Source organism: Drosophila novamexicana, unplaced genomic scaffold, assembly GCF_003285875.2.
Source record: "Drosophila novamexicana strain 15010-1031.04,08,12 unplaced genomic scaffold, DnovRS2.1 tig00001385-arrow-arrow-pilon, whole genome shotgun sequence".
In the NCBI taxonomy this organism is placed as follows: Eukaryota; Metazoa; Arthropoda; class Insecta; order Diptera; family Drosophilidae; genus Drosophila; species Drosophila novamexicana.
In genome coordinates, this window is record NW_020824853.1 from 844,813 (window position 1) to 866,146 (window position 21,334).

At 41.4% G+C, this 21,334-nt stretch overlaps 1 protein-coding gene across 1 annotated transcript in view; it reads right to left on the bottom strand.

The window, feature by feature from the left end:
• The window catches only part of LOC115767390, a 70,980-nt gene extending 49,902 nt beyond the window's left edge, over nt 1-21,078 (bottom strand). The window contains 5 exon segments of the mRNA XM_030711653.1: nt 17,462-17,565; nt 17,638-18,545; nt 19,339-19,863; nt 19,971-20,076; nt 21,014-21,078. Of these exon segments, the coding sequence (XP_030567513.1) occupies nt 17,462-17,565; nt 17,638-18,545; nt 19,339-19,863; nt 19,971-20,076; nt 21,014-21,078 (1,708 nt within the window).
• Nucleotides 21,079-21,334: the final 256 nt, after the last annotated feature.

Genomic DNA, 21,334 nt, shown 5'->3' on the forward strand with positions numbered 1-21,334 from the left:
CAAATATATGGGGCAATTTGAAAGGGGGCCAACATTATTTATAGAGTATCTCTTAAAGAGATATTCAGCTAAAAACGACTTAAGTATGCAAAATGATTTTAAAAGCTGTAGTGTGTCTGGGCGTAATTTTAAGGTAGACGCTATAAATGAGTCTATTGTCTGGAAACATGAATTTCTTTATTATTCCCAAGTGGTTTAAGTGCAAAGAATGTCTGAATTATATCAAATATAACTATGTTTATAATCTGTACACTTTTTACTCATATAGCTGTATATGCGTCTTATCCACGCGAGATAAGCAAAAATATATTTAGAATTTCCAAAGGTTTCTAGCAGAAAGTGAGCTATAAAACGAATAATCATCTTAGCTAATTGAAATTATGAAAGCCAAGCAAAATTTTACAGAGTATTTCATAAATCAGCCGTAAAAGTTGCTCAGCTCGTCGAGTTTCTGTATTTGTGTGTGTGCGCTTGCTTGTGTTTGTGTGTGCGGTGTGTGTGTGTGTGGTGTGTGAGCTGTCATTGTCGATTTGCGTGCACACAGTATAAGCAGCACTGTCATCGTCGGTCAATGTACCCCTAAATTGCTGTGGGGTCTACAAGCTAGGAGCTTTGCATTTCAGAAAGGTGAGTCAGCTGTGTAAAAGCGAGAGAGAGAGAGAGATAGAGCGAAAACTAGAGAGGGAGAGAGCGCCGAGTCAGCAGAATGCAATGGGTAGGGAGAGCCTGTACATAGTCAAGCGCTGTCTGCGGCATCGAATGCTTGACAATCTTTGCTCATTCACTCACATCCTTGTCCTCAACTTCGCCCTCGTTCTCGCTCAATCAATGTCAGCTATGCGACCGCCCAAACCTAAGCCCGTTCTGCCCCCTACGAAGCATCCTAGCAGAAGTTTCGCCTCGCTCAGTTTGCCTTTGATGCTGTCCGCCTCGCTGTCCGTCTGGCTGTGGTCATGCTGCTCGCTTCTGGTTCACTCCTCCAGCTGCTGTCCTTAGACTTCTTCTCGCCTTGTCGCTTCGTTGTTGTAGTTAAATCATTCGGAATTTTATTGAGTAAACTGTTTTGTAATTATTTTCATCTGCTGCTGCTGCTGCTGCTGCTGCTACGTCATGCAACCCCCCGCATAACCCAAACCCTCCTCCCTACTTCGTTATCCTGGCCGGTGTTTTTCAGTCTTTCGGCTGCTCCAATTAGCAAAGCATCAACATGTTGCGGTCCTTGGCTTGCCACTTGTTATCTTTTTTTTTTTTGTCTTCTATTCTGTGGCACAGATTTTGCCGCCTGAATTATATAATGTGCCCGACAGAGATAGAGAAAGGAACAGAGAGAGCGAGAGAGTGAGAGAGAGAGGACAGGAGGAGTGATTGCACAGTGTGTAGAGGTTGGGGATTGGGGCTTGAGCTCGGTCGCCACATCAACATGTTGGACAAGTCACGAAATGCCTCATCAACTCAAACAGGATCACAATAAGCTTTGGTTATAAACAAAAGTAAAATACCATATATGTGTACACACACACACTCACACGCAGACATACATGCACACCTACACACATATATGTGACAATTAAAGTGGTTGTGCAAGTAAATTGTATTCATATATTGCTAATAGTATCATATCCAGCATATTAAGTTTATAGTTGATAGAAACATAAGAAAACCTCAGAATGTGACCATGGAGGTGACATGTGCTACGTACATAGAGTATTGGGCTAACCAAGGTGTACCAGCATGGACCATGATATAAGCTCAAGGACTTAATGTGTGCTCCTTTTGTGAAGAGCCAAGAGGCACACACTGGACGTTGGCTAAAGAACCCAAGGGGGTTAGAGGTAAAGACAGTGCTTACAGCTTATCCGTTGATTTTAGAAGCGTGAATAAGCAGAGGAATTAGCAAAGGAACAGTCTAAGGCCAAAGCTGACCATGGAGACTATCAAGTAGGCTGGACTCCTAAATTAAACTATTTAAAAGCCAACTGCCAAACACCACAACCCATTCACGTGAAAGATATTTTTGTATTTGGCAAGCGAGCATGGAGGTGCTAAGTCACAAACTCTGAAGGATTCATTCAAACAATTAATGTGTGCCATATAATGAAGATGAATCAGATGGAGAATGAAGCTAGCAATGTGCATAAAGTGACCATGGAGGTGATAACTGCCATTTTGGCAACAAGAGGCCAACAGGCAAAGCCAATCAAGTGACAAAGGGTTTTAATTATAAATGCAATCAACGTTCGATGCGAAATTGACAAAAATAGCTAAAAACTGTCAAGCTAATTGGCTGAAGGTATGCCGAAGTGCAGGATGCAAACGACTAAATTGACCAAGGAGGCGATGCCGAGGGGTCATGTCTGTGTCATTTAGTGCATTTATAAATCAGACAATTGAACAATTTAAGTCCGAGTTGATGAATGTTCAAAGCCACTTTAACTATTTAGAACAAGCTAAGATAATATGCTAAAAAAGTGACCAAGGAGGTTTTGTCGATAGGTCATGTCTGTGCCAATTGATGCATGTACACATCAGCCAACGAATTTATTTATCAGGGATTTATTTTCAATAAAAAATTGTCTGATTTAATGAATATTAAATTCCCTTATAATCCATTCAGCCAGTCAATAGATAAATTTACCGATAAACTGTTTACGAATGCAAACAGATTGTCTCTTTGAATAAATCGATAAATTTATCGATAAACTGTCCACAACAGATAGCTTTCACTTGCATATATATTTTTGATATATATTATCTTTTCTAAAAAAATTGATAAATTGTTCGATTAACTCTTTGAGCTTCCAAATAGATTGCCTCAACTTGCATATTTATTTCTAATATATTTTGTCTGTTTATATAAGTCGATACATTTATTGGTAACGCTTGCCTAAGATTAAATTATTTTCATTTATTTTTTATATCTTGTCTCTTCTTAGAAATCGATCAGTTAAGCGATAAGTTGCTTACAAAAGACTGATTTCAGTTGCATATTTATTTTTTATATATTTTGACTTTTCTAATAAATCGATGAATTTATCGATAAGCTGTTTAAGCTTGCAATAAGATAGAATTTCCTTGAATATTAATTTTGGATATATGTTCACTTTTAATTAAAGCAACTAAATGACTGACTAGAACAGTCCGGGAGCACAGCTAGTTAAGGACTTGGCGTTCATGTGGATATATGTATTTGGCACCAACAATGGTTAATGCCATAATACATATATATGTGTATGAGTGCGTATATATGTGTGTATGTGTGTGTGTGTACTGTGGCTAGCAGCAGTAAATACTGATATGAATGTGTGTGGCGCACAACTTGGAACTTAATTAAATTCTTTACGTTTGGCAAACTCAAAAAAAAAAAGAAAACCAACAGAAAAAAAGAACCGTCAACCTCGACACACCGAAGATCAAATACACTTGCAGGCATCAGGCTAACGCCTTTGCAGATGTGTGCGAAGAATTGTGAAGCTGGAAGCTTTGCAGACAAAAACTAATTTCGGGACTTATTCTGCCTATGACAGCTATATAATATAGTATTCCGATTTGGTTCGTATCTAAAAACATATTGCAGCTTATAAGTGTCGAGTTTTTTATCTTGGGGAATGGAAATGCAAAAACCCAATTCTTTAAACCAACTATGGCAGCTATAAGATATATCGATGTTTGATATATCGGCCATTTCCGACATATGTGTGAACTTGTGGTAACCGCGAAGTAATTTTCTAGCGTTACACAATTTGTGACAAAATTATAATACCCTTATAAAAAAGGGCATAACAAGAAAAGCAGAAAAAAAGCGATGGAAATTCTGCCCACGACTAACAACGGGCTAGCCAAAATGAAAGCAATAACTTCAAACTTCAACACCAACAGGGCTAACACACACACACACACACACACACACACACACACACACACACACACACACACACACACACACACACACACACACACACACACACACACACACACACACACACCCGCACACCTATACACACACAAACACACACATAGCACATGTCATTTAAGTTTTATACGCATTTGCCGTCTAATGGGTCAGGTGATTTTCTATTGTCGTCGCCTGCTGCCCTACGTCTTGCTGCTGGACTCTGCATGTTTAATCCAAATTACTAAAATATACACAAACACACACACGCGGACACACACAGACACACGCACATACACAAACAAATCGCCCCCTCTTGGAGCGTTGCTTTGTTTGAGCTGTTTTTTTTGTTTGCATTCCCTTCCACGAGTGTGTCCAACTGTGTGTGTGTGTGTGTGTGTGTGTGTGTGTGTATGTTTGAGTGTGTGCAGGTGTGTGTGTGGGTGTGGCTTGGCTCTGCGTCCACGCTGTTCTTGTGTGTGCGTGTGTTGGTGTGTGCGTTTTTCGTGTTTTAATGAATCTGTACGAGCAGCTCGGCCATTCTATTTGTAAATGCTGTTAATTGAGCTTAAGCTAAACGCTGTGTCTTAGCGTCGCCTTACCCCCTTGCTGGCTCCGCCCTGCCACGCCCACATACGGACCCTAATGCCAGTTACCTGTTTCGTTAGCCGGCGCCAAGCCAGCTGATAGGCTGCTTCAATTAGTGAGCGTTTGCAGCGCTTCAATGTGGCTCTTATCACCTGCTGCGTATACCCTGTAACCACATTGGCATGTTCGAGAAGGGGTATGACAAAGTTGTGCCCTAGCTTGTGACAGACAGCATCGAGTATAGAACATTTCTACTGGCATATGCAACATGTTGATTGCTATCTTTATGCTCATAATTTTTTGCTAAGATTGTGTAATTATTACAAAAGTTATTTAAGAAACACATTTGTGCAAAATTGTTGAATGGAGGCTCAGCTGGGTACAGGGTATATGGAGCTCCAGGCAATTATGAACTGGACAGCAAAGTAATTCTTAAAAACTTCGAATTCTTACTGTTTTCCAATATAAAAGATTTCGAAAGGTGTTAAGAATCAAAATCTTTTCTTAAACCAAAAAATTCCGTTCAAGCTGCGATTTTCAGCAATAAATTAATTAATTTTATCCTACTCCACACTAATTTCTCTCTGCTGCTCTTATCACATGCCACGTGGAGGTTATTCTGTGTACAACATGGTTGGGGAGCAATTCGGGTCAGACAGCACACACACACAGGCACACACACACACACAGGCATACAGGCATACAAATACATAAATATCATAACAATGGGCAACGTTTGGCAAATAAACGCGGCCCAATTGCCACGAAACTAAAATACTGTCTCAATATGAGTAATATTGATAATAATAATAATAACAATAATAACAATAATAACATTATTACTATTATTATTATTATGACCACGGCGCCTGCATTTGCCTCGTTTAGCTTATGCTTTTATACCCTTGCAAAGGGTACTTTAACTTGGATGGAGACATCTGCGAGGGAGTCGGATAGCTTCTGTCCGTTGGTCTGTTTTTATGCAAACTGGCTTCTCAGTTTAGGAGTTATCTTAAGAAATTTTGAGAACCGGAACACTAGCATATAGCTTGCCTGAAAAAAATTGGAGTTTAACTAAGTACATTTCAAAGATCCAACGTGCAAGGGTATTCAGTCTTCGTTCTTTCTTTAAATTGTTTTTTTGTTTTTTTTTTTGTGCGAGCATTTTTTCTTGTTGTTATTCTTTTTGCGACATTTCCCCCAAATGCTGTCCGGTTGTCAAATATTTCAAGAAATGACAGCTGTTAATGGCATTATACATCCTGCAAGGAGACTGAGAGAGTGAGGGGGGGTGGGGGTGGCTTGGCGGTTGTGGGGGGCCGCAATTTCAGGTGAGTCGCCGTTTGACCGAGTCAGTGCTAAGTGCTGCTGATAGCTGCTGGACGAGAGCCAAAGCTGCGAATCGAAAAGAAATGTGGGGATAAAGAGTGGACTGGGCTGGATTGGAGTAGAGTAGAGGGAGTTACTCGTTAGCTCGAGCTTGTACTCATTCCATTAGATTGATGGCATCGATGGCTTGGCCTGGTCCGGCTGTGGCGCCGTTGTTGTTTATGGCCAGGCCTTGAGTGTTTGGCCCGAATAGCTGCCATAACAATTTGCGTTTTATGATGGGCACGAAAACTGTTGCAGATTTTTGAGGATTGTGGCAGCAGCAGCAGCAGCAGCTGTTAATCCTGCAGCATTTGCCTGAAACGAGCTGCGTTATGAGCGCGACTCAATAGAAAATGCCATTCAAGTTTCTGTGTAGTAGCCAATCAATCAGTTAGTCAACGGAAACTCGTTAAGAAAACAATCAATTACGAGTCTACGAGTATTTCAACTGGCAACTACTCTTTGCTGAATATATATTTTTTATTACTAGCCATAGTAGGGGCATATAATTCATTAATTAATGGATGAGTATAGTCCCATGAACATAGGCTCTGTGAGGGTCTGCTTACTGACTGTCTAATCAATCGATAGCTTGTTAATTAATCGATTCGTAAAATCATTGAGCGCCAGTTTACTCGCTCATTCGTCATTTAATTAATTGTTTAATTAAATTGTTATTAAAGTCTGAGCTGGTTAGGCTATTTAAGAATCTGCGCCAATCAGTCGGTCAGTCAGTCAGTCAGTCAGTCAGCCAACAAACATCATTAATCAATCAATCGATCAGTTCGAACTTTGAAATCAATGAACCGACAGTTAGTAAAGATCGCTCTTCATTTCTGAAATCCTCAGAAAACTATTCAAAATCAAAGAGCTGTAACTCATTTCAATCAATCAATCCAGGGTCAATATTTGTTTACTGCTAGGAAAACCGTTTTCAACAGTTTTCGTTCGGTTTTGACAGTTTGTTGGAATCAAACTCAAAGCAATTTAGGCAAGTTTATTTCGTAACTGTAGCGTCCATCAATCAGTCAGTCAGCGTTAATCATTAAGCAATCAATCATGTTTGGGTCAATAATGTTCGACTGCCAGCTTGACCATAGAAAATCTCGCCTAAACAAGAAATTATGATATCATTTGGCTTGCTTGGCTCAGAATCTAAGCCTTTGAACAAACTTCGAAAGTAACTTAAGCTATTTAAGGCAAGTGAGAGCTTGCATAACAAATTCAACTACCCCTCTGGCGGCGTTCAATCAGTTAGTCAACGAAACTTATTGACAAATCAATCAAGTTTGCGAGGCACAGCTTTAATTGAATTTACCTACATACAAAAATGCAGAAAAAATGAAAAAAAAAAACCCAAACATATTACACACATACTTATAAACGTGCTGAGCTTCATAAATCAATCAAGTATAATCCATCAATTAAAACAAAATGAAACTAAGGTCCCAGGCGCTGGATACGTTATTAATTCATTCATAAACCTATCAATGGCTAATGAAACGTGCACATCGAGCCGAGCCAAGACGGGACAAGAGGAGACGACCTTGACGGGAGCTGTGCCTAGCCAAGCTTGTGTGTTAACCAACACTGGACAATGGCGTTCATCATATAGTGCGCATATATAGTTTGGGCCCCCAATGGACCACATTGTTGCTCATTTGTTGCCACTTACTCTTTCGGGCCATCTAAAAATGGCCAGCGCCAGCGGCACTCATAAATTAACTTGAACGCGTGTCGCAGCCGGAAACCCTTGCGACCCAATGTGGCTGCCCTCTTTCCTCTTTCCCTCTGCGCGCTACGCCCGCACAGACCCAGAACTTTGTGTTTGGGTCTGCTTCGGTCAGCGCTTTATATTCAAACTGCAATTAAGTATAAAAATTAGAAGGGGTGTGACCGTCATGCCTTAAGGCAAAGTACAAGATATGCTTTGTATAGCAGTTGGTCCAAAGCAAGCGCTGCAAATTCACAAATTTATCTTCCATTTTGATTTTACTTAGCACCCATAACTCAGAATCTACTGCCCTGTTAACAGGGCACGCACAACTGAGCTAGCTGCCATTAAGTAGAGTTCGTATACCAAAATACTTGCAGTTCCTGAGATCTCTATACCATGGATAACATCTATCTAGAAGGCTGGAGCTGCTGCGTGCAACACGGTCTTAATTAAGTTGACAGCTTACGTTTAAGCGTTCGAGAAATTCAAAAGAATTTGCGGAGCTCAAGGCTTTGTTTCTTTATGTTGACGCATTTTTCTAAGAAATTAAGAACTTTAATTTGTTTGACAATTAAAATAATTACTTTTCTATTCACTGAAAAGTGCCGTACTGTAAGTACATGGTACATCAATTATTTACTTCCAACAAGCTTGAGAAAACACGGCTAAAAACTGGAGAAAAAAAATAACACACACTTCATAAATTGAGCATCATTTTAAATATTTCCAGTGTGTCAGGAAATTTAAATCTTTTCTTGAGCTTACAATTTTTGTTTGTTTTACTGTTCTGCGTCTTACGCGGCGACTTTTTATTTTAAGATACATCTTGGGGCTCAAAAAGGATTACTCTTAGCATATGCAAGAAAATTACCCGCGAGAGCAGGAAAACTGATATGTTTCACAGTTTTTGGAGACTTAAGTGAACACTGAGACGGGCTTTTGGAAACCTTTTGCCTCAGGCCTGGCTAACAGGCGGAAATGAATATATGTTTTTCTTTTTATCTAATTACTTTCCATAGGTATGCACAAGAAATCATCCCGTTTTGACAAATGTGGGTGAAAAAGGCAAGGTCCAAGTTAATTAGAAATAGGATTAGGTTTCGAATTATGTAACTGATTACAATACAATTAGTATACAATACACACCTAGGGAATATTATGCCTATATTCTTTAAATGATTAGTAAATACGTCTTGAGTTGCATGAGATCAGAATGGTTTCTTATATTTCTTTCACGTCAGAAGCATATTGTGTGCTCAAAAAGTTTCTCACTTTAATGTTCATACAATACTGCTAGCACTTCAACGTTGTCCAACACTAGCAGCGCACTCAAAGAAGCACAGCAGCCTTGGTGCTTAACTACCTCTGAGTTTGTCAGATGACTGTGTATATCATTTTTTAGGAGTCATTCAAATTTTGACATTATGTGTGCAACGCACACCTTATAGTTTTTTATTATTGATCAGTATCAAAATCCGAGCCATGTCCTTCATTTCTACACATCCGCATCAAATCGGATCAAATACATCACATATCTGCTGTTCTAAATTAAAGCTGATGTATGGAAGCACTTTGAAGTGAAAAGTGTATTTAATATGCGGCGTGCTGTTCATACTTGCTTTTTATGTATATTATTTTATATGTTGATTTTCTTGTAAGGTTCTTTCTGATTGGAACGCGCTGCTCCACTTCACGTCCTATATTCGATATCAATTTTTTTTCTATCGCAATTGCAATTCCGTGGAGCGTGTTTCCGACGTGAAACACATTCAATTTATGATGAAAATGTGTGAATGTGTGGCATGCTGCACTAAGCGCTACTCATGACAGCACAAAGTTCATATTTTCACTTTGTAGCCAAAGAAAATCTCACTAGAATCAAGAATGTACGGATGCGTGTGTGTGTGTGCGGCACTGCGCTGCGTTTGCGGTTGACCTGTGGCAAGAGCTTTGATCAGGCGTTGCATTGTGGCACCACCTGCGCTTGCAACAAGAGTTGAGGAACTACGAACATGGCTCAGTTGCAGCTGGCCATAAAAACAGGCAACTTGACCAATTTTCGTTGATTTCGTGCTGCAAATTTGCGCAACAATTTGCAAGTTTAATGCAACAGATAACTACGCAATGCCAGTGCCAATGCCAAGGGGCAATGCCCATGCTTGCCGTAAATCTGTTGAATGCATTTCTTATTATTTACCTCAAGAAAGCGCAAAGTCCTCGGCCAGCACCTATCAATTATTTATAGCGGTCCCGATTGTATGTATTCGGATACGTATGGCCAATATGAGCTCATCGAACTCAGGGACTATAAGAGGCAGACTCTCAAGGCTTGTTATATGAATTCAGGTAGGTCTTTCAAAGTGGTAAAGAGAACTATTCAACAAGAGTATTAAGTTGTATGTAGCCTCGAATCACTCATTTAAATGTTGTGCATTCGATTTGGAAAAAGCTGCAAGAAGTTTTTACTTGAGATACATATTTGCAGGCTTCATTACTGATTACAGGGTATTAACCAGTCTCTGGCATTTTACATTATAATTTCTTTTTGTATTTTTCAGTAAATACCTCTTTTCAGTTTTCTGTGCAGTTAAAGTTCGATTTAAAGCTTTACTAGAAACTGAAGAAAACAATGCGACCTCATCGATCTCAGAGATTATAAGAAGCAGACTCTAAAGTCTTGGTATACAGGGTATTATCAAGTCTCTGGCTGTGTACATTTTGCTTTCTTTTTGTACTTTTGGCCTCTTTGGCGCTCTCGAAATTGCCTTTGGCGGCCATTAATTAATGGTGGTCACGCTCGTAAAGTGCAATAAAGCTATTGCCTCATAATCAAACAAGGGCGTTCGGCCGTTTTGTTTGGCTGGAAGCGCCGAAAGCGTCCGCGGAGAAATCCCAAAAATAAATCCAATTTTAGGTCTTCATTAAAAGCGAAAAAACCGTGAATAAATTGCGGCGAAACGAAATTATCGAGTTAAAAAACATGTGGAAGTGCAGTTCGTTTGGTTCGCTTTTAATTGCAATCTGCTGCATACAAAATTGGACTGAAATTCGATGAAGCTGGGCTGGACGAGCCCAACGTATGGCACATATATCGATGGGTAATTGGATGCAATACGTCACGAATATGTTGAAAAAAGCTTTTTGTGTGCAACTAATTGGATGACAAAAGTTTTGGTTGTACGGATCAATTGAACAGAAAAAAGAATTCGGAAAACAAAACAAGCTGAAACCCAATAATTTGTTATACACTTCATTGACTGTTGGCCAGTAGGTCATGTCTGGCATACATATATATATATATATATATATATATATTTTACCATTCGTTGTTTCTATTTTGAATTCGATGACAAAGGTATATAGAGTTTGGCACTTATGTAGGATTTACGCTAACGAGCCGAAAAGTTCACAGCTATCTGAAATGGATCTTTAAAAAATCATAATCTGATTATGGCTGAGAGTGCACAGGTCTTGGAAGGGACCGACTAGCAGATACCCTGAACGGCATCCTATACACTGCTTCTATATATACTTATGCAGAGACACACATACACACACAGGCTTTAGTTGCAGATTGGCTTCTTCTTGCTTTAGGTCCACAGATTGGGAAATACTTTCTTGATTATATTCGGCCTCTATTGTCCGATCTTTATTGGGTTTTCTGCATGTGAAAGCGCAAATCTTTCAAAGTAAGTTGTTTTTTTTTTTGAGAAAGGCAACCAAATAGTAAGATATATAATATATAATCTGTTTATACTAGACGAGCACAAGAAAACAGAACGAGGTGTATTTAGCTCTCAAAAATTGTGAAGTTGTGCTTAAGAATCCACATCCCAAAGCTAATGATATAATATAAATAAATCAAATTGGGTAAATATCAAAATACAAATACCATTGTATACATTTTGATCACAATAAGGGCTGAAGAGCAGAAAAAATAGCTGTGTGTTGTGTGTGTTGGACATGAAAGTCAAGCAAAATAAATATAGAAAATTCCTTCATGCTCTCAACAGAAAATCAGATATTGGCTAAATGGAAGAAATGGAGAATCACAGCAGTTGTGCCTAAGAACTGTAAGTTACACAATAAATATAAATGTTGCACAATAAATACAGATGGAGATGCTCAGTTTGAATGGCAAGCATATAAAATGAATGGTCTAAATGTGGACGTGTGTGTGCTTGAGTGCATTTGAATAAGAGAGTCGTGAATATTTGAATGCCAATTGGCAGTTGGCTGCGTGCAGTAAACGCAGTAAACGCGAATTTCGATTCAAATTGCCAGCAAGATGTCAGCAGCGTGCAGACAAAACTTGTTGCACCAGCCGCAAACTGTGTAAAATTGTGGCAAGCCGAATTGTGTGCGGCTGCGGGGTGGTGTGGGTGCTGCGGGTGGTGCGGGCATACGATGTTAAGGTGGAGTTGTACGCAGCGCTTGCAATGTAAAAGCTGAACGCAAAACTTGACTCACATTTCATTCATAACACAGAGCGTGCGAGAGAGAGAGAGAGAGAGGGAGAGTGCTTGAAAGGGTGATAGCAATGCAGCTGGGGCTGCTAGCCAAGTGCACGCTCATTCATTTGTTCGCTGTCAGCACACACACACACACACACATAGACACACACAGACACATACACTGTAGGTAGTTTCATTCATTAAAGTTACTTTGACAAACTGAGGCGCACTTTGCTAACTCTTTGGCATTTGTAATGCGCTCCAGCGTGTGCATGTGTGTGTGTGTGTACGTGTACACATAATACCTACACATGTGAACACAACACTGCTGTACTTTGAACTTCAAAAGCACACACACACACACCCACACACACATACACGCACCGTGTTGAATGTAAGCGGCATGTAAAAGTGCGTTGAATGTGTGCCATTGCCGTTGCCTGCTTTTTGGGGCACGAGAGCGAGAAATTCGGAACTCGCCCAGATAAACGTTTTATCTAGCCATGTGATATATATATAACCAAAATAGATACCGCCCATAGATTAACAATGCATATAAAGCATACGCATGTGTATCACAGCCAGACAGGAGCAACAGTTGAAACTGAAGCGGAGAGCAAATTGTTCTATCAGCCCTTTAGCCACGGCTGTAAGTGTGAATATGCCTACATAAGCCATGGAGGTATCTGAGGTTTAAAGAAATAAAATATCTATCTAAATATCTGAATACTCGTATGCATTCGTTGGGCCACATCTGAAACCAACCAAAAGCGATTATGTTTAAAACTATAAATCAGGAAAGTTTGTGGCTTGCAGCACGATTCAAATCAATTGACTGTCCTTAGGTTAGGTTCTTCAAAACGCTTTTACGCATTCCCGAACTCAGATTTTGATTCACAATTCGGTTTGTCATACATTCATAAAATGCATATTTCACTTTAAATGTTTAGCTGCCCACCCAATTTTGCTCTGGCTTAAAAATACTTAAGCCTTACGATTTTTGAAAAATGATTTCAAGAAATATTAATGTGATACGTTTTACCTATGATACTCTGAAAGTACGTGGATAAACAATTTTTATACTCTGAACCCATTAAAAATGGGTAACAGGGTATAATGTATTTGTGCAAATGTATGTAAAAGGCAAAAGGAAGCATCTCCGACCGTATTAAGTATAAAAATTCTTGAACAGCATCAATAGCCGAGTCGATCTAGCCATATCCGTCTTGAAATTTGGAATGTGGATCCTCCTAGTGCCCGCGTAGTACAAGTTTTCGATATTCTATAACTTGCCCCGTTTCTAAGCAATCGATAAAAATCGATATCAAAATCCTGTTTTTTGAGCAAATCTCTTGAGTTATAAGAGCTAGAGTCACCAAACTTGACACTTCTAGAATAGTTTTTATATATATCAAGTATCTTTCATTTTATAGCTATCGCCAGCTCCCCGCTAGCACAACTTAGCTTAACTTAACTTTTTGGGAATATACAAATATTCTATGGTACAATAAGACTCAAAAGTTTTTCAAATCGAAGCTCCTTGGTTATGGAGTTAATCAAATTCAGTTTACGGAACACTATTATCCAATCCATTGAGTACAATTTTATACCCTTGCAGGGGAATTATAATGTTGTAAAAATATATTTTAGTATTTCTCAAGGCCTAACTGTTTTAGATTAGAGGTATATTTATATTTCATAAATGTATTATACTATTCAAGAATGATCCAAAACAAAAAACCTACAAGAACTAATAGACCGCTCGTCTAATTGTTGCACATATTTTTTATATTTTATACTCATATATTTATATTTATTATGCAAAATACTACGTTTATTTCAGAAATGTGGATATGATAACACATAATATGATATATTATATGGATCTGTATATTGTTTGAAAAATCACTCTTGGATTTGTAAATACGGAGAAAACAGTTTAGCTCTTAAACTAGAAAAGGTAAGTCTACTGTAAGACCCTATATATAGAAATCAACACTATAGTCAGAGCTTAAACTTTTGATATGCTCAGACAGTATTCAAATCACCTGATCTCAGCCTATATAGGAACCATCATAAATTATTCAGATATATGTGAATATATATTATTCAAAGACTTGAGATGATTGTGGGCAAAAGCAACAGTTGCCTTGACTAGATAAATAAACATACGATATGGGATTGGAATCTAGATGAAATGTTATATACATATATCTAGATATTTTCTATTAAAATTATATACAGACCGCTGCGGCTGCGGTTGCTGCTGCTGCTGGCGCTGCTGCTGGTCGACTGCTGCTGCGGCTGATGTTGCTGCTGCTGCTGCTGCTGCTGCTGGTGACGGCGACCGTAGCGCAGCGCCGCAGCGTCGGTGGCGACGGATTGGGCCACCGCGCTGCCGTTTGTTGTTGTTGCTGCACGCGCCTAAAACTATGCCGCGCACAAAAACAAAAACAAAATAACAATAACTTTTTGCGCGCTTAACTGGTTCTTTTTTCGACTTTTTTATGCTTTTTTGTTTATTTGAATTTTCTATTTTATTTTTGATATGTGAAGTGCGGCACAGGAACAAAAAAAAAGTAAAGTAAATAGAGAAAGAGCGGGAACGAATAATAAATTTATGCGCAGAGACTGAACTAGCGGGGTCGTGTCGGTGGAGGGGACGCGGGCCGGCAGGGGCGAGTACGCACGCGGAGCGGGAAAATGGAAAACGTAACGCTGTGGGCCAATTTTCATTTGTATTTACAGTTTACGATGCGAACAATAGCAAAAAAGGCCGCGTTTATATCTGATGCGAAACTCTCTACTAGCCAACTCTCGACTCAGCTCAACTTGAATCAACTCGACTCGACTCGACACGATATTGGGGAACCCGCGTGGCGTCTCTTCTCTCGCCTCTTAGCTCGCGGACTCTGAATGTTTTGGGGCGCGGTGTGCTCGTCGTGGCGCTTGGGGCTCTGCTCTGCTGCTGTTGTGGCACGTTGAGGTATTCAACACCAACTGATGCACGGCAAGCGTGCGTTGTCATTGCCAGCGTCTCCTCAGCCTGGCGCTGGCATCCCTTTTCTCGGCCAAGTTGGCAGCGCGGCGCCAGTTAACAGCTGATGTGCCAAGCGGCAGCAGCTGTTCAAAGCTTTCGCTAGCTTTTACAACGTTTCTCCTGGCTACAGCAACAAATGCCATGGAGTAAAGCTTACGGCAAAGCTCTCTGGGATATGCGCATAAGTTGGCAGCCCCCTTCTATGTTGGCTATTTGAATTTCAAGATTCGCGCCAACAATTTGATGCATTGGTCCGAGTTGGAGCAGGCTTTTTTAAGGGTATTATATTTTTCTGATATGCATATAACAGGCAGAGGCAGGCCCATAAAGTATATGTATATGCTCTTGAACAGCAGCTGCTTCCGAGTCGAGCTAGTCATGTCCGTCTCTCGGTTCGAACGTCTGTCCATATGAGGGCATTGATCTCGGAGACTTTGTAATTTCGTAGTGCACGAAATGGTCGAACTTATGTCAAATCATTGAGAAATTGATCCATGTCAACAAAATGGCTATCGACACCCTGTTTTTTGTACATGACTTGATGCTTTTAAGAGCTACAACAAATTTGGTATGCAGGATGTCTTAGGGCATATAGAGTATATTTTTGGTATAATAATATAAGGAGGTTCACCCAATACAAGCTTGGTCCGCCAAGTTCCTACTTTAAGTTATTTCAAATTCTTCTTCGATAGCATAGCAAATATAGTTTCCGTGGTGATCTTACTCAACAGTAGATACCTTTGTGTGCCCGAAGTAGTGTTTTTTTCTGTTGCAAGGATGTTTAAACAAAGAAGTTTTTCATACAGAGACAAAAAGGCATTGAACGCCTGTGGAGCTGTTCGTATTCATTTGCTTTTCAAATGCTTGCCAGTAAGAACAGCTATGAAATGGAAGGTAGTACTCCAATTCCAATAAGATATGAGATGTGAGCATATTAGGAATTGTATGTCGAAAAGATAAAAGGATTAACATAAAAGGAGCTCAATAACTCGAGCCATAGTTCTTATGGCAGCTATTATATAGCTGTCCGATTCATATGGAGACACAGATATATGTATATATATACATATATATATATTATGTCTGCAGCAAGATAGACAACCCGACGTTCCGTCCATCCACCAGCTAATCTTTTGAAAGCCATGTCAAAGGCAATTGAATCGAGTTTTCCATACAGAGATTCAAAAAAATTGAGAAAATAAAAAACCCTGTGCATGCATTTTCAATTGTTTGAAAAGTCCAATCAAAAAGCCAAAACAGAATTGAAAATTAATTTTTGTGGCTCACGCTGCGTTTATTGCATGAAAAATGTTGCGCATACGCAGCGTTGTACAAAACGCATTGATGTCTGATTTATGCTCGGTTCTCATTCAGAAATTTATTTTCGAATGGAATGGACCACTAGAAGCAAAGCTACAGCACAACAATTTGATTTGCTGCTCAGTGGGAATGGTTTTTTTGTGACTAGCATCCGATTGCAGATATTTGGTTTTTATTAATACCTCATTGTGTGCGCCAATATTGAGAATCTTCTTTTTCCTTCTACGCTTTACATGCTCTGTGAAGACAATTTATTTAAGGACTATTCGCTAAGCTTTTGCTATCGAAAAATACATTTCTATCTATCATCTCTGGCAACTCTTTATTCAGGCACTTATAGGGGCATTCCTTGGAATATAAAAAACAGTAAAGCTACGAGTATGCAAAGATTCAAAAGCTTAACTAATCTTAATTCAACAGATTTTTTTAAATTCTCAAAGTTTTTTTGAAATATCTAGAAATATTTACTAAGGCCCACATATTGTAGGAGTCCCCTTATTTTGTTGAGCCAAAGCTTCTGCTTCTGCGTCTGACCGTCTTCTAAATACAGTTAAATGCATTTATGAGAGTCGTTCCACTCATATTCAAAGGTCTTTGTGAAAACTCAATAGAGACGTGTTTCACGCGTTTCGTAAATTCCACGCCACTAAATGGAAAGACTTCTCACTCTTTTTGATGGATCAGTGTGTAAACACATTAGATTTCTCTTTCACGCTTTTCGCAAATTCCACTTCACTAGACTAAAATGGCCAGAGATTGTTGTTTCCAAAATTTGAATCTTAGTCAGATAAACTATACTCTCATTCTCGTATATCTTTGTAAAATATAGCATAAGATAACTATAGGTTAAAACTGAATCAAGCCACTTAGCCTTATCAGAAAGTGTTATTATATATGGTCAGTAGAGTAACTCTCAATGCATTATGAGATTAAGTAGAATCAGTTTCTAATCCCAACTTGACCCTCAAATCAATCTGTGATCTCTGTCTTTGATGTCTTTTGTCCATCGTTAAGCAAGAGGGGGTTTTTTTTTTGTCGTACTCAACAAGTAAGTTAAAGAAATAGATGTATGTGGGACTCACCTGTCTGGGTGCTGGAGTCAAAAAAGGTGCTAGTTGTTTCCACGGTCATGGTGCCGATGGTGCCATCAATGATCTGGGCCGATGAGTCGCGTCTGCCACGATAGCTGCAAGGGAGATAAACGTTTGATTAGTCGAGGATATCTGGGAGTATGTGTGGGATGGGCTGCGTTACGCACCGACAGACATCATCGCTCTGGGAGCTCTGGCGTCGAAAGTTGCGACAACGTATCATTTCCTCGGTGGTCGATTGGCGACGGAAGCCGCGCGCTATAAGAATCTCCTCGGTGGTGGACTGGCGCCGTATGGCGGGCCGTTGATTCTGTTCGACGGTGGTCGTTTGCGGGCGCGAGCACGGGCTGGGATCACGCGATGAGGAGCAGCTGTTGGAGTCCGGGGAGCGTGGTGAACGGGCCGCCGAGCTGCTTTGCCGTCGCAGCGTATGCCGCCTGGGACTTCCGTCGCGCTCGTGCGAGCGATCCGGCGAGAGATGTGTGCGGGAGTCGCGTCGACCGCCGCGCGATGCGCTGTCCGGCGAGAGGGAATCGCGCCGTGAGGTGCGACGCTCACAGTCCTCGGGTGGATCAGGACTGAGTGCTGGCTGGGAGCCCCGTCGACTGCCGCCGGGCAGGCAGCTCTCATCGAAGGCGGTTGCTTGCCGCTGTAGTCGCTGCAGCCGTGGCGCCCGTTCCGGACTGATGCCCGCCTTGGAGTCGCGCCGATTGACACGTCCGCACTGCGTGGTGGAGTCCCGGCGACCCTTCGGCGCCGTCGGACTGGTGGCCGGCGGCGTTACCGAGCTGGTTATAATGGTCGGCGGCGGCAATGCCTGGCAGGCGGAATCTACCTGCTGATGGTGATAAGTGCTGGTTGAGATCAATGGCACAGAGTCTGAGCAGGAGCCGGCGGAGCTGGTCGAGGGACGCTGCTCCTGCCGAAAATTGGGAAATTCCGGTGCGGCCAACGAGTCACGCTTCTTGGTCATCTGGTATTTGGGTGGTGGAGGCGGCGTTGTCACGCGACTCGCAGCATTGCTGTCGCGTCGGCTGCTAGACAAATAGCTCTCGCCGGAGCCGCGTCGCGAGGCCTGCGGCATGCATTGGTTACAGGACAACGTGCGCAAGAGCGAGTGAAAGAAAACAAAAGAAAAAAAGAGAGAGGGGGAGAGACAAAGAGAGGTGTGCATAGGTTAGGTTAGTTGGTTGTGGATGCTGGACTGGCTCAATGAGAGACTCTGTCCTCTGGGCGGTTCACTCCATAGTTGTGGTTCGACCGGTTTCGAAGAAGAGAACTTTCTAGCACTTTTTCTACCTATGCCAGATAACTATATGCATATCTATAGAAGCTTGGATGAGCTGGAAAGTATACCATTTTCTAGTCTATGCAGGTTTCTTAGGCACGGAACCTCAATCCATAACCGTGGCCAGCACTTATATCCTTATACACTTCCCTGACAACAAAGGTGTGAGGTCTTACCTTAACAATACTGTTTGTTTTAAATGGAAAAAACAATTTCAAAGATTTTTGTTTTTCAACCCTCTTATAGTTTGATTAACCAAAATATATGTTCAAATATGGGAGCGGATTTAAGGCTTAAGGAGAGTCCTTTAACGTGGAATCCTAAAGGCTGATACTTCTTGATTATAATAGCATGCAGGGGATACCAATCCGTAAATTCTAGATAACAAAAGCCCCTTCCTATCAACTATATCTGGCCCATCTACATAGTTTCTGCTTATAAAGGTCTTCCAAACAATGGAGTTGTACTTTTAGAGAGCAGCTAATGCAGACAGAGCCTGAGATAGAGTTTGGTTAGGCATACTCTTCCGCAAGGATGAGTATCTTGCTGGGGGCTTAATCTATTATAAAAACCGACTTACACTCTTCGAGCACTCGACAACAATGGGCACAACGACGCTGCTGGACTGCTCCTCAACTGTGGTGCTCTCGCGACGGTTCCAGTGCTTGACGAACTCGGTGGTGCTGGAGTCGCGGCGGGAGCGTATGCTGCGTATCCCAGAATCGGCACTCGATTCGCGTCGCTTGCGCGGCGTCACATAGGTGGTGTTCCCGACCCCACTGCCGGAGCCGGATCCAACGTTGCCGCCAGTGCTGGCATCTGTGGTGGAGGTGCGCCAGGGAAGGCTGCGTGCCAGATCGGCTAGCGTTTCGCGGCGATTCAGATGCGCCTTGTTGCGAGCCGCCTGCTGCTGCTGCTGTTGTTGCTGCTGCTGCTGCCTGCTGGAACCGCCGCTCCATTCGCGCAAGATGTCAGTGAGTTGAGCCAGCGAGCTGCGCCGGCGTCGTTGCAAGCCAGGAGGCGGTGATGAGCTCGGCGGCGTTGTGATCTGTGCGGCCGAATCGCGACGGCCTCCAAGACGCTGGCGTATCGTAGATTCTTCGAGCTGCCGAGATTACGAGAAATATAGAGACCGAGAGAGAAGGAGAGAGAAAGAGAGACCGATAAAGATTTAGGCGAGAGTTTAGGGACAAGGCCATGGACTTGACTAACCTGTTCGCGCACCAAGTCGTCCCAGCCATTGCCGCCCTGCCACACCAGACCAACCTGATGCGACATTATGGGCAGGTTGCACACAAAGCATACGGCTGTCATAGTCCTGCAACGACAAGGATAATGCATAAAGAAGCAGCCATGTAAATACAGGAGGAAGCGGCAGGGATAAGCAATCGGAGCGTATGTGAGGAAAGTGCGGATTGAGTTGGGCGCGGGCAAAGTCGAGCAAGGATTTGTTTGTCGTTAATGGTTTGCGAAAGAGCTTTTAGCTTGGTAAAAGCTAAAAGTGCATGTATTCGGTAGCGTGCACAGTGAAAGCTTTCATTGAAGTTTCCTTTTGAGCTTTTATTACCGTTAGGTAGTTTATGGGATGTGCCCAAATTTGTAGACGAAGGACACTACATTGAGTAAAAGCTTTTGTCAATGTAAAAAGCTTTTTTCAACGGAATATTTTTTACAAAATCGGACTTAACAACTTGAGACAATTTAAGAAATTGTTTATAAAGCTCTCGGGCGTCCATTTTAATTGATCATTAACATGCAACTGTGTAAAAGATTGTAACTGTTCATGACTTTATCGCTTCCTGTCTGTTAAGGCAGGACGAATGTTGGCTGCCCAAGAAAGCTTTCACTGTTAGAGCTTTGGCTGTAAAGCCTGACTTACGCTAACGCTTGTGAGCTTTGTTTAATCGAGTGCAAAATGAAAAGTGCTTAATCAAAATGATAACATGCTAAAAGCTTATGCGATAAAAGGACATGCAAAGTGTTTCAAAAAGCTGCAAATGTGACATGCTGAACTTTAAGCTCTTGCTGTGGGTGATGTGCTATGGTGGGCTGATGTGTGCCTGTGGTGGAGTTGAAAAATGTTTATGGCAACGCAAAAGAACTGCAGTTAAAGTGCGTTCCGACAGAAGCTAAAGTCACATTAGCTGCTTTTCGAGCTGTTGCTTTTGTTGTTGTTGTTGCTGTGTTTTATTGTGTGTTTAGATATGCTTGGTCAGTTGCTAAGAAGTGATGTTAAGATTTGTTCATTAGCTAACTTTTTGCGTATGACGACGCCGCTGCTGGTCTGATCCATGGACCTGTAATGCCGCAGTTTTGACATGGCGCATGGCGTTCTGCGTCTGCAGCGGTGCAGATCCCTTTAGTTATCCAATTGCAAACCGAGCTAGTTGCCACAAATATTGCTATATGACTCTCAGTTGTTGTTGTTGCTGTTGTTGTTGATGTTGCTGTTGCTGCTGTTGTTATTGTTGTTGTTGCTGTTGTTGCTGTCCTGTTGCCGGCGTGTTCCTTCGGTCGTGCGTGTGCTTGCCTCAGTTTGCACGTGATTTAGTATTTCATTGAATTAACAACGCCTT